The sequence below is a fragment of the Perca fluviatilis genome, chromosome 7, assembly GCF_010015445.1.
Source record: "Perca fluviatilis chromosome 7, GENO_Pfluv_1.0, whole genome shotgun sequence".
NCBI lineage: Eukaryota > Metazoa > Chordata > Actinopteri > Perciformes > Percidae > Perca > Perca fluviatilis.
This window is the reverse complement of record NC_053118.1, coordinates 20338550-20350522: the sequence shown is the minus strand read 5'-3', so window position 1 is coordinate 20350522 and position 11973 is coordinate 20338550. Positions and strand designations below refer to the sequence as shown.

Below are 11973 nucleotides of genomic sequence, written 5' to 3'. Positions count from 1 at the left end.
TTAGCACACTTTGTAAAATATGTAAATGTTGAAATGGATCTCCAAATTAAAGTTAAACATTCGTCATTGTCTTCATGTTCATTCCTCTTGTATACTATATTTTCTCTACTTTATTATAGCATGTACACTGCATTTACAATTGAATTGCTTGACATTTAATTAGGATTGCAAAAGGTAAGGTATTGTATACCAAAACTGTGTTAACACTGTAGCAGAAAACAATAATACATCAGTGGATTTGTGTTCAAATGTCAGACTGTTGTGTAACTGCCCCCTAATGATTTCAGTAACACATTACAGTAGGCAATATATTGGGCCTTTTAAAACACATAATCCAAAATACAAAACATACCCAAAGGCATGTGAGTTAGTGTTGCATTTGAGAGAAAAGAAAATACAAAATAAAAAAAATTCTTCTGTTCTGCTGTTTGAGTAGCTGTCCCGATATAGTTCAACAATATTAAACGTAGTAAGACAATATGTCCTGAACAAGAGGTCAACGAGACTCTGTACAATAGATGAGATTTTATTAATTTATGTATTAATTTATTTAATCTAAATCCTCTCTATATAAAAGCCAGTGCAATGTAAAATGCAGTGTGGTTTATCAAACAATAAAACCAAGAGAAACAGCCTGCAAACCCATTGTTTTCATTTGGGTTGTGTAAGGTGATATAAGAGTTTGTGAGTGCTGCTGATGAATGTCTCAAGGATATCAAAGTGGAAGAGTCTACAGACAGAAATGTTAGAGATGCTCAGAGCAAATCCGATGTAGCTCAGATGAGTGCGCTGTGTCACATCTCCCTAGTGTCACTAGTCCCTAGTCCCCTTCACATTTGGGTCTAAAATTTATTTCAGACATTATTTAGGAGCAAAGTGGTGCTTTATAAAACCACTAGAAACTGATTTGTCACTGCCTGTAACTTATGAAATGGTTTTTCAAACATTTAAGCCTATGAAGAAAAGACAAAAGAAACAAGTTTCCAGGAATTAGTTGCTTTTGCAAGCTGTGCATTGTCTGTTTTAATGCAGTAGATACACAATGTATATAGACAGGACTTTAACCCTGCACGAGCATGCAATTATATTCTGAGATTAAAAAAGAACCTTTTTTTTATCAAAAGCCAAAAATAGTTCAAACGGAAATAGCAAAGCTCTTTCGGTTATATAATAACTAAGCATAATAATAATGGAGCTGCTGACAGTGAATATGGGTGCAGTGAAATGTCCCCTGAGAGCCCATTTTTATCCTGTTCGAAGCAGAAGAACAGTTAGTTTGCATCCCCAAAAGAGTCACTATGGCACCAGGTTCTGCATGCCATCATAATTTAGTTCTAGTTACTAGCTTTGGATGTGAGATGCTCATCTGTATTAATAACGTATGTGACAACCCTTTTGAGGTGGATTCCCTCTTTTATCTCGGCAGATGCTTGATGTTTAATGCAAAATTAGCCGTCAATATGAAACCAGAGAAACTGGAATCAATGCATGCCATATAGAAAGGCCGTAATGATACACATGGCTGCAATATTTTATTTCATGGTGCCAATGCATTAATTATTCAATAATGTCAATGACAGGCAGTAATGATATGTGATAGTCAAAGAGTCCGGGCTGTGATATATCATGGAATGTTGTTTACCAATCCACTAAGCTGATTACTTGTTGTTCTGTCACCCGGGGTTTTTCTGCGTACATACAGGTGCCATCCAGCAGGCGCAGAGCCCATCTAATGAACATGAACTCTCACTGGCAGCCACAGAGAAGTCCTTTCCTCCTGATTTTCATCAACACTTCAGCCCCCATTGATGGGAGAACAGTGGCCATGGACAAAAGCTGTATATACTGTACAAACACATCTCTGAGCGGCAGCACACTGACTCATTCTTCAGTGTGTGTGAGAACGGAGGGGGACCCCTTTCAGCTCCTTTGTGTTGGTGTCTGTCAACAGTGTAGTTGGAGGCAGAGCCCATTGTGGCGGCCAGTGTTTCGTATTGACACAGGGCCTCACTCAGCTTGTTCCCAGGGTCCAACCTGAGGACTTATGAATAATGGAGAGAGGATCCTCAGGGCCAAGGGGGAGTTCACAAGTCTGACTGGGCTCGTTATAAACCTAAACTACAGCTTTATATGCCGGCAGGTAAAACTGCGGTCATGGCTGCTCATGTTGACGGTGAACTTTGCTGCAACTCCCTGCAGCCAATGATCTGACACTGTGAGAATATGGCAGAGGGGTGGTGCTTTTTAAAGTACATTAAATAAAAAGGGCACAACAAATTTAAATAACACCTATTTTCAGATCATGTACTGTAAGTCATTTACACTTTGAGTATATTCATTGTATTCCCCTTCCTTCTAAGCGTAAACTGTCTATTCTGTTCAGGGTAAGCTTTTGCCTGAGGTAGGGGATACATTTCCTCCATGTAGACATCTATGAAAGGCCTTTTATCAGTGCACTGCTATGCCCTGCAGTGCTCTGCTACACCATGAACTATTACAACTACTATTTCTAGTCATAGTTCCATTATCTTTATTGTGACTATAATTGCCACCGTTCATCGTACCCCCAACCGGCACCGTCAGACAACCGCCCACCAAGAGCCCGGGTCTGTCCGAGGTTTCTCCCTAAAAGGAAGCTTTCCTCACTAATCCAGGTTTCTGCATAAAAGGAAGTTTTACCTCGCCACTGTTGCACTAAATGCTTGCTCTTGGGGTAATTACTGGAATTGTTGGGTCTTTGTAAATTATAGAGTGTGATCTAGACCTACTCTATCTGTAACATGTCTTGAGATAACTCTTGATATGATTTGATACTGTAAATAAATTGAATTGAATTGAATTGAATCAGTGTCTTTCATGTACTAGTTGAGACATGTCCATAATCTGTTTACTTTTTTAACCAAACCCCACAGATGATTTAATCATTTTTAGGAGACCTCTTGATTGATGCACCTGAGTCATGATTTTTCATTTAAAACATTTTTCTTTAATTGAAATGTTTTAGTAATGCCATGTCTTTTGCATCAGATTTTAACAATAGTGTAGTGTAATGTAGTGCGCTACAGGCATCAGTTCTGGTCTGGTTCCAGCAGGTTCCAACCATCTGCTGAGAGGCTCACACGACCTGAGCGACGTGCCCTCTCATCTTTGCCTTTTTACACGGCTGCTGGATGAGGTGAAACTAGAGGCCAGGGTGGCGTCTATCGTTCAGCACAGCAGTGTATGTGTATATGTGTGTGTGTGTGTGTGTGTGTGTGTGTGTGTGTGTGTGTGTGTGTGTGTTTGTGTGGCGGGGGTCAGAGAGGTGCCTCTTGCTTGTGTGCTTTGAGCTGTTTCATGCTTTCTGCTTTGATCTTCTCTCTCATCCCTTTATCCCACACGCTCCCTGTGCCTCAGGCTTCTGGTTTGCAGCACACCGACAGTGGGGCTGGAGAGGCATGAGGGGGGCGGGTGACTGCCCCTAACAGAGACACTGCTTGTTCTGTCGATACAGGGAGAGGTGCCCATGGGGCACAGCCACCGGGTGCAGAGGACAGTGGGCGGAGGGTTCACCAGGAGCTAAAGTGATGCATACTGTACAGTTCTCTGCTTCTCTTTTATGCTCTCTTAGATCCCCCAACAGTGGGCTGGAATTCTTATGTGAAAAACAACTGCCACAGTGCTTAGAGGGCGGCCTCCTGACCCCTTACAAAATGGGAAAGTGCACCCCTCAGCTGGTAGTTATATAAAACCAGCCAGAGTCATGAGAATCCCTGATAAATCACTTGGCTTTGGGCGTCTCATGTCTCTCTGCATCTCACATGGAACGATTATTTTCTATGGGTCAATATAATATGCTTTCTGCTAAAGCTTTATAGGCTGTGTTCAAAGTGTTGCCATGTCATTGGTGTTGCAAGAAGTGATAGTCTTGAGACAGCATGACAGTCATCATGTGTCCTGTGTCCCCTCCAGAGCCTGCAAATCCTCATATAATCCCTCACACACACACGCACACACAGTACCCCCCAAAACCCCACCTGCTGAGCTGGGACTGGAAAACACAAAAGCAGAGGCACAGAGCAGAACCCCTAATTGAAGATTAATTGGAAGGGGGGAGCACTTACCTTTATTTAGACATGTGGTAAGTGTTAGGCTGTGACAATTAAGTCAACCATCTCAGCAGATGACTGCACTTAATATTTCATGACACACTTTAAGGGAGGGGGTTTTAGGGGGTTCTTCCATACAGATCTGCAGCCAAGTAACCAAGACTTTCATCCCTCTCAAGACGATGACAGATATCATAAATATCTGTGGCATCTCCCTGGTAAATTGGAAGGTACTCTCTAACCTTTCCTTTCAATTTAAATAATCTTTAAGTCAAATGGACATATGACTGTGGGGTGAACTAGATAGCAGTAGATGCATGTAACAAGGTGTAATATGCCATTTTAATTTGTTTTTACAACGGATGCTAAGACTTGAAGAAAATGAAGGTCAGTGATGCAGTTACATAGTTTTTTGTACAATTAAACATATGTTGCCAAGGATTGCCAGATAAATAGAAAACACACTTTTATTGTTGTCAGTGTTTCAATGATTTTAACAAAAATTGTCGAAAGAACAAAAAAAGACAACAGTAGACATTAAAAGTAACATTATAACTTGATATGGACACGATGAATTGTAAAAAGGAAAAGATGAAAGATTGCACAAAGCATGAGGATTATAGAGTCAAAATAATCTATAGAGACAGATAATTGTAGCAATGGAATTAACAGTAGGACTTGGTGGGATTCTGATGCATGTTTGTGTGAGTGAGAGAGAGAGAGAGAGAGAGAAAGAAAGAGTAAAGGGGCTGTGCTAACAGGCTTTCTGCAGATCACTGGCATTTTGACTGCAGTGGAGAGTAATGGGGCTGGCAGGGCGGAATCAATTACTGGCCACAACAGATTTTCCCACAGGTTGGAGCTTGGGAAAGCAGTACTTTACTGCAGCGCAGACAGCTGGCACAGAGCATCCACTGGGAAAGGAGCCGGCTTGAAAATAAAAAAGACATACCATGAAATGACTCTTTTCTGCTTCTCAGTTCTTTCTAAAAATATAGGTACTCATAGTCAGATATTTAGATTTGATTCCAAATTGCATCACAAGCCCCCCAAAAACCTTTGCCTGGGTATTTGAGGTAATGTGAAGGACTAATAGTTGACCTTCAGCGACAGACCTATTCTAAAACTTAGATTTCCCCTGACAGTGACCAATCATGTCTTGTACACACACATTTTAACCATTTATGTATGTCCACATGAAGAAAAATGGTACAGGGACACAACTATTACAAACGCAGGAGAGATGCTTGTAGGACTACATCCAAAAGGCAGAATAAAGTTACACACACACACACACACACACAAAAAAAACCATAAATAATTGTCTACAGCTGAACTCGACTAATAATTCATATGGCTAGTGCCTGTGAGGTTCCCTTTGCGTGATGTAAACCAGAAGATACATTTCAATTAGAGCTCCAAACTTCCCCCTACCTTTGCTCTCTTTCTCCACACACACACAAACACACACACACACACACACATACACACACACACACACACACACACACACACAAACACACACTCTCCATTGATATGCAAACAATGTTTTCCTGTGGCAACACAATGTGTGGCCTTAAAAGTAGCTTGCTCCGCGGTCCTCCTTTCTCTGTGTGGACATCACGTGCTGTCTCCTGTTGCGCTTATTTGGGAAACCAGTCTTGTGATCTGCCTTCCCTCTATTGTAGACCTGCATAACTTAACTGGTAATGGGCAGCATACTGTTAAACCTTATAAACAATATAATTGTCAGGGACCATTGTGAAGGAGTGTGCACCATTGTGAAAAACCTCATGAAATAGATTTTTATTTATGCAAGTGTGACTCAGGTCATTGACATTTATTTAAAGCCAGCACACAAGGATATCCATATCGGAGTTCAACGTTTTGTTTGAATCTTTTCTAAATGCTGTTCATGCCCTGTAATTGACCATAAGCCCTGTCATTGGCAGCTGGTGCTGAGATCCTGGTGTCAGTATTATGACCTGAGGAGCTGTCCTCAGAAAAAAAAAGATTTTAAAAAAACGTCTGCTAAACAAAGAAACAAGGAAGTCAACATATCCTCCCTGACTTTACCTATCCAAAAAGCACAGGGAGAATGGATGCCAACAAAGGCAGGAAAGTAAAGAATGAGAAGGCGGGTGTATTACAATTAAACAGTGGGAATGGGTCTTAGGCCTGGTCTGGTCCCTGCCCAATATAGCGCCTGGGTGCTGACTGGAACCAGAGGGGACAGACAGGAAGCTGTGGCCCATAGGATAACATTGTTGTGTGGAAGTTGTCTGGGAGACATTTCCCTCAGTCAAACAAGCTATTTTAGACCAGCATGGGTGGTATTTTCTCTGTCTTATATAGCTCATGTATATATATGCAGCAAAGTTAATACCTTTTTACATACACATACATTCTGTTTGAATAAAGCATGACAAGGCATGATCTCACACACAGAGAAACATCGCCCAGATGCCCCCCCTCCCAACACACACACACACACACACACACACACACACACACACACACACACACACACGCACACACGCAAGCTTCACTGCAGCAGTTGTTGAATGTCAGGTATAAGATGTCAGGATGGTGTGCACACAGGATGCAGGCACGGCTGCGAGCGTCGCTGCTGCCGACAGCCCCAACGGTTGACATAGTAAATCAATCCTGATGGGAGGGTGGGTAGGACGGAGGCGGAGGGGGGTCCAATGGGACTAAGCCGGCCTCTGTCAGACACACTCAGCCACTCAGCCAGTCAGAGAGAGACTGTGGACGGGTGGGAGAACACTCGCCGGGAAGCGCTCACACGGAGATTGAGTTACCACGGAATTAGATCAGGGCTGTGGGAAACAGCACCTCCTAAACACACTTGCACACTCTCGGTCACACACACATAAACACATGCAGACACACCAGCACACACTCAGGCCACACTCTTGCACACAAAGAGTCACCAAGGGAAACCTGAGGGAAGATTGAGGAAGGCAGCTGGGCACACGCCAGTTTCAAACAAATGCTTGCTTATACCTCTTAGCTTCCTGGCACTGGTTTTAGAGTGGTTTCTTCAAATTGGTGCCGAGTTAGGCCTACTGTCAACAGGCAGACTGGCATGTTCAAGTTTTTAAATGTAGAAGATGTAGACAAACATGGCAATCACAGACAAATGAGATCTAAACAAACACACTTTTCCACATCCAAAATCATCAAAAGTCAACTGGAGAGGAGGAGGTTGAGAAAATGTTGTGATGCCACAGTTGAAAAGTCAAGGTTTTTGAAAGAAAAATCCTAATTATGTTTAATGGATCACAGGAATGTCAGGGCTAATGTGAAGGACCTTGACAGTCAGGTGTGAGGAGAGTGGTTTGTGTCTGCGTAATGGAGACCACATGAACTTGCCCGTTGTGTAGTAGTGGCAGCACTGTAGAGCCCTATTACCATAATAGCATCATAAACAATAGTGAAGTGATCCCAAATATATTTAAGCTGTCTATCAGCAGAGAGTAATGGGAAGGCCGTGTATGGTTTAGTCGGTAGTAGAGGGCAAGGAGAGAGCTTGTACTGAAAGAGCAATATAAATGCTTATATGAGAAACACCATCCAGAAAGACAGTGTGCAAGCCTCTGGAGTTTTTCCACCGTGGGATTATGCACATGCTAAGGTCTATAAATTGACCAAGTGGGAGTATGGGAGTGTAGAAATTCAATAAATGGGTGAAGGTAGGCATGATTTTTAGGGAAAGTGTGTGCTACTGACAGAGAGGGGAGGGGAGTGTTAAGGATAGTGTGAAGGCACATCCACCCTCAGAATGACTGAAGCTTGCATATTGTATCTGTCACCACCAAAACCCCTCTGACATTCTGGGAACAGCGTGTTGGCTTGCAGTTGCTCCTTGGAATCAAGCTCTCATCTGCACTTGTCTAGCTCCCAACGCACCAAGTTAACAACTGACCTGATGGACAGAGCAGAGAAACAGCTGCTGCTCTACAAGGTACTGGAAGGGGGGGGGGGGTCACACTCCCACTGATGGCCTTACCAGACACGTCAGACTCAGGATGCAAGAATTATACCAGCCTCAAGTGCTGTCGTTTCCCAGACCTGACATTTGACTGCTGTTTTTATATTGTATTTCATGTATTTTATATGTCTACTTATATAATGGCAGTGTTAAGTCAAAGTAGCAATACCACGCTATAAAAAAACACTCAATTACAAGTAAATATCCTGCATTAAAGGTTTGACTTGAAGTATACAAGTATTGGTAACCAAGTGTCAAAAATAAAAATCATTCAGAATGGCCTCTGGGAATTTTTGGTATTATAGTATTGGATCATTATTATTCATGCATCAAAATGTAATCAATACTTCAATGTTGTAAATGTACCTAACATACAATACATATAACACATAACAGTGTTTTCTACTAGATCATTCACTTAAAACATGTGCCTTGTATTTACATATACATATATTTCTATATAAATATATGTATATACAGGCAGAAATATCTGCTATCCCTAGAAAAACAGCCAGCAGGGATCAGTTACACAGTCGAACATAAACATTTAAGGTTCCCGTGTTTTATATAGTTTGCCCTCTGACCCAAGCGTATTAGTGGGGTCAAAATGTTCACACCTTTAGCAGACCACCCCTGCTCCGCATCCAAAGTGAGGCACTTTTGTTTTGCTGCTTATGCTTATGATTTGTATGTTTTTTTTAATGTAGCTCATAAGCAAAACATTGATCAATGGTTTACTTGTAGCTTGAGCTTCTAAAAGCATGTCTGCTTCTCTTTCCCACTACACAGCAGAGCGAGGTTCACTGTTTTCACCCACAGCGGATGAATGATTCCCTGGGAAGGTCTGTCTGCGCCAGTCAGTTGACCTGTTTGCAGTGACTGGGGAGGAGGTGCAGGGGGTTTCCTAGGAGAGCCTGGCAACGCTGACTGACTAATGTTGGGCCTCCCGGCTGATCAATGCTGTTGTGGAACCACACAGCTGACAGCAGACAATGAACAACACACTCTGCTAATGGGCCGTGTGTCCTCCACAACACCAAAGAAGAAGAGGGCTCCTGCTATAGTGGGGGCCTGTTGCTCATGAACTGGGGGCTCAGCAAGGAAAATGGGAACCTAAGGCCAGGAGTCTACTGGTCAGCCTGAGCTGTCAGGCCTCAGACTCCCTGCTCTCTTTCAAAAGACATACATTTAAAATCATGCTTTTAATACATTTAAAATCATGCTTTTAATACATTTAAAATCATGCTTTTAATACATTTAAAATCATGCTTTTAATACATTTAAAATCATGCTTTTAATACATTTAAAATCATGCTTTTAATACATTTAAAATATCGGTTTAAACCATTACAGAAATGAGTTTTGGCACCTCTATTAGAGATTCCTATTAGAGCTGTTTTCCTAAAGCATATTATGTCACTCAAATGCCAGCTCGATTTTAACAGGCTCAACTCTTTTCAAGCACCGCCCACATCATCCCGGGACCCCGCCCCCCCTCTCCGTGGTGTGAAAATGATCAGAGCAGAAGAAGGTCTGACGTTTAAACTCTTGCACAGACCCTCTGCTGTCAGTGCACTACCGGAGCGTTCTCTGAAAGGAGTAGGCTACTTTTGATCACTGTATGCTTGGAAGCAAAATGAAGCGAAGCCACAATTACAGCTCATCGGATAGCGACCTGGACGACAATATTGAGGTGGAGAAGGATAGTGGCGACGAAAATGGGTATGTTCCCGTTTTATGTTACAAATCATATAGGCCTATCATATGTTCTATGGCAGATTTCTACAACATTTCAACTTGCCCATGCCTATTTTAATTTGTTATCTTGCCTTTGTTGATTAACTAATGTATTACTGTTTTACCTTTCAGTCAACTTGATTCTCACGGCTCAATGTCACCCTCCACAACCACACAAGTCCAAGCCAGAAAAAGGCGCAGAGGGGTAAGTGAACTCATTCTCTCTGGTGCCAAGTTGCGCGCTGCTGTTTGATAGATCCATTTGTTTTCCTCCCACCTGTGACCTAAATTACATTGTTCTCTTTACCCATGACAGATTATTGAGAAACGGAGACGTGACCGAATCAATAATAGTCTGTCAGAGTTGAGAAGATTGGTGCCAAGTGCTTTTGAGAAACAGGTAAATGGGTCATACTACCATTATGGGCAGGCACACATTTGCCCATACATGTTTTGTTTTTTTGTTTTGTTATGGACACTAGATAGGAAATGTCAATAATCATTAAAAGTGACACTGTTCTTTCCTATTTCTTTACAGGGATCAGCTAAATTGGAAAAAGCAGAAATTTTGCAAATGACTGTGGACCATTTGAAGATGCTTCATGCGTCTGGTGGCAAAGGTAACAGACCCTTTCTTAGGCTTTGGAAGATAAGTAAATAGCTCCCTAATTCAAAAAGAATATGCTGTGAATCACGTGTCTAACCCCCCTGCTTCCTTTCCTGACAGGTTTCTTTGAGGCTCATGCTCTTGCTAAGGATTACCGCAGCCTGGGCTTCAGGGAGTGCCTGGCAGAGACCGCTCGCTACCTCAGCATCATAGAGGGTCGGGACGGTACAGACCCCCTCCGTATACGTTTGGTGTCCCACCTCAGCAACTACGCCTCTCAGAGGGAGGTGCACACTGGACTGGAACACTTAGCCTGGGGCTCTGCCTACGGGACTCCCCCTGCCCATCTCCCCCCCCACCACCTCCTCCTACAACACCCCCAGGGCAGGACACCTGCATCCAGAAGCAACAGTAGCCCACCCTCCTCCTCTTCTTCATCTACATCTTCCTCCCCCTCCACTGAGGCATCTGGGACATCCAGACTCAGTGTCATGCCCCCCACAGAGACCCTCAGGGTGCCTCCCAGCGGCTCGCTGGCCCTCAGTCTGTCTGTGCCAACATCCAAGCTTTCCCCACCACTGCTTTCATCCCTCTCCTCGCTGTCGGCCTTCCCCCTCTCCTTCGGTGCTTTGCCTCTGGTGTCCCCAACAGCCCTCAGCACAGTGAGCCCCTCCTCCACCCTGTCAAAGCCTTACAGGCCATGGGGTACGGAGATTGGGGCCTTCTGAAGCAAACAACTGGACTGAAGGCAACAGCTGAGCTGTGCCCACCACCACAGACTAGCCACCGCAACCTGACTCTGTTTTTATAGCAATCAAACACAGGGGAACGAAGCAAACTGATTTTATTTCATTAGTATCTCTGTATCTCAACATCACTGCAAATTAGGTGAACCCCAATGATTTCCGAAGCTTAAAAAAAGGTTTGAATGAAAGTATACAAGAATAAGGGGGAGATGTTGATCTCATTATGTCCTAACTCTAAAGAAAGGAATTCTAAATGATTTTATGTTATTCATTGACTAATTTTAGTTAACATGCACTCCAGGCTGAGGACTGATATCATGACATATGGGCCAAGAATAGATGTAAGCACAAATATACTAGAGAATATTTTGTAGACCACATAATGGAACTTCTACACAGATGTCTGTATTTAACATAATGTAGAGTTACTTAATTTGGTCTGCTTCTTTCGTGGTATCAGAACTCATGGAAATTAATAAGCATTATGTGCCATTGTTGGAAAACTAACCACTTGAGAATTGGGAACTTGCATTCTTGTATCTATTTGTAATATTTTTGTACCAATAAATTGAGTTTAAAGTATAAAATGTGGATTTAAACCAAAGTTTTTGTTTCTGTTGCATTTGCTCCTTCAACTCTCCAGAATGTTTTGTTATCATAATGTATAATAGGTAGCTATTTTATCTACCATGATGCCACATAGTCCTTTATACAAGCAGACTAACTGCCCTCTAAGTGATTAAGACCTTATCTTCCCAAATGACATATAATCTGCAGGTG

General features: G+C 42.5%; 1 protein-coding gene across 1 annotated transcript; it reads left to right on the top strand.

Annotated features, from left to right (window-relative positions):
- Positions 1-9614: 9614 nt before the first annotated feature.
- Positions 9615-11792, top strand: LOC120562867 (hairy/enhancer-of-split related with YRPW motif protein 1-like). Its single transcript, XM_039806790.1, has 5 exons — positions 9615-9825; positions 9973-10045; positions 10157-10240; positions 10379-10460; positions 10568-11792. Exons 1-5 carry the CDS (start codon positions 9725-9727, stop codon positions 11173-11175), a joined length of 948 nt encoding a protein of 315 aa, XP_039662724.1. The 5' UTR covers positions 9615-9724; the 3' UTR covers positions 11176-11792.
- The last annotated feature ends 181 nt before the right edge of the window (positions 11793-11973 follow it).

Excerpts from the sequence above, each read along its gene's own strand:
- LOC120562867 (XM_039806790.1), top strand. The coding sequence starts at position 9,725 with ATGCTTGGAAGCAAAATGAAGCGAAGCCACAATTACAGCTCATCGGAT. Across the intron at positions 9,826-9,972 it reads GATAGTGGCGACGAAAATGG|TCAACTTGATTCTCACGGCT; the intron begins GTATGTTCCCGT and ends TTTACCTTTCAG. Across the intron at positions 10,241-10,378 it reads CAAGTGCTTTTGAGAAACAG|GGATCAGCTAAATTGGAAAA; the intron begins GTAAATGGGTCA and ends ATTTCTTTACAG.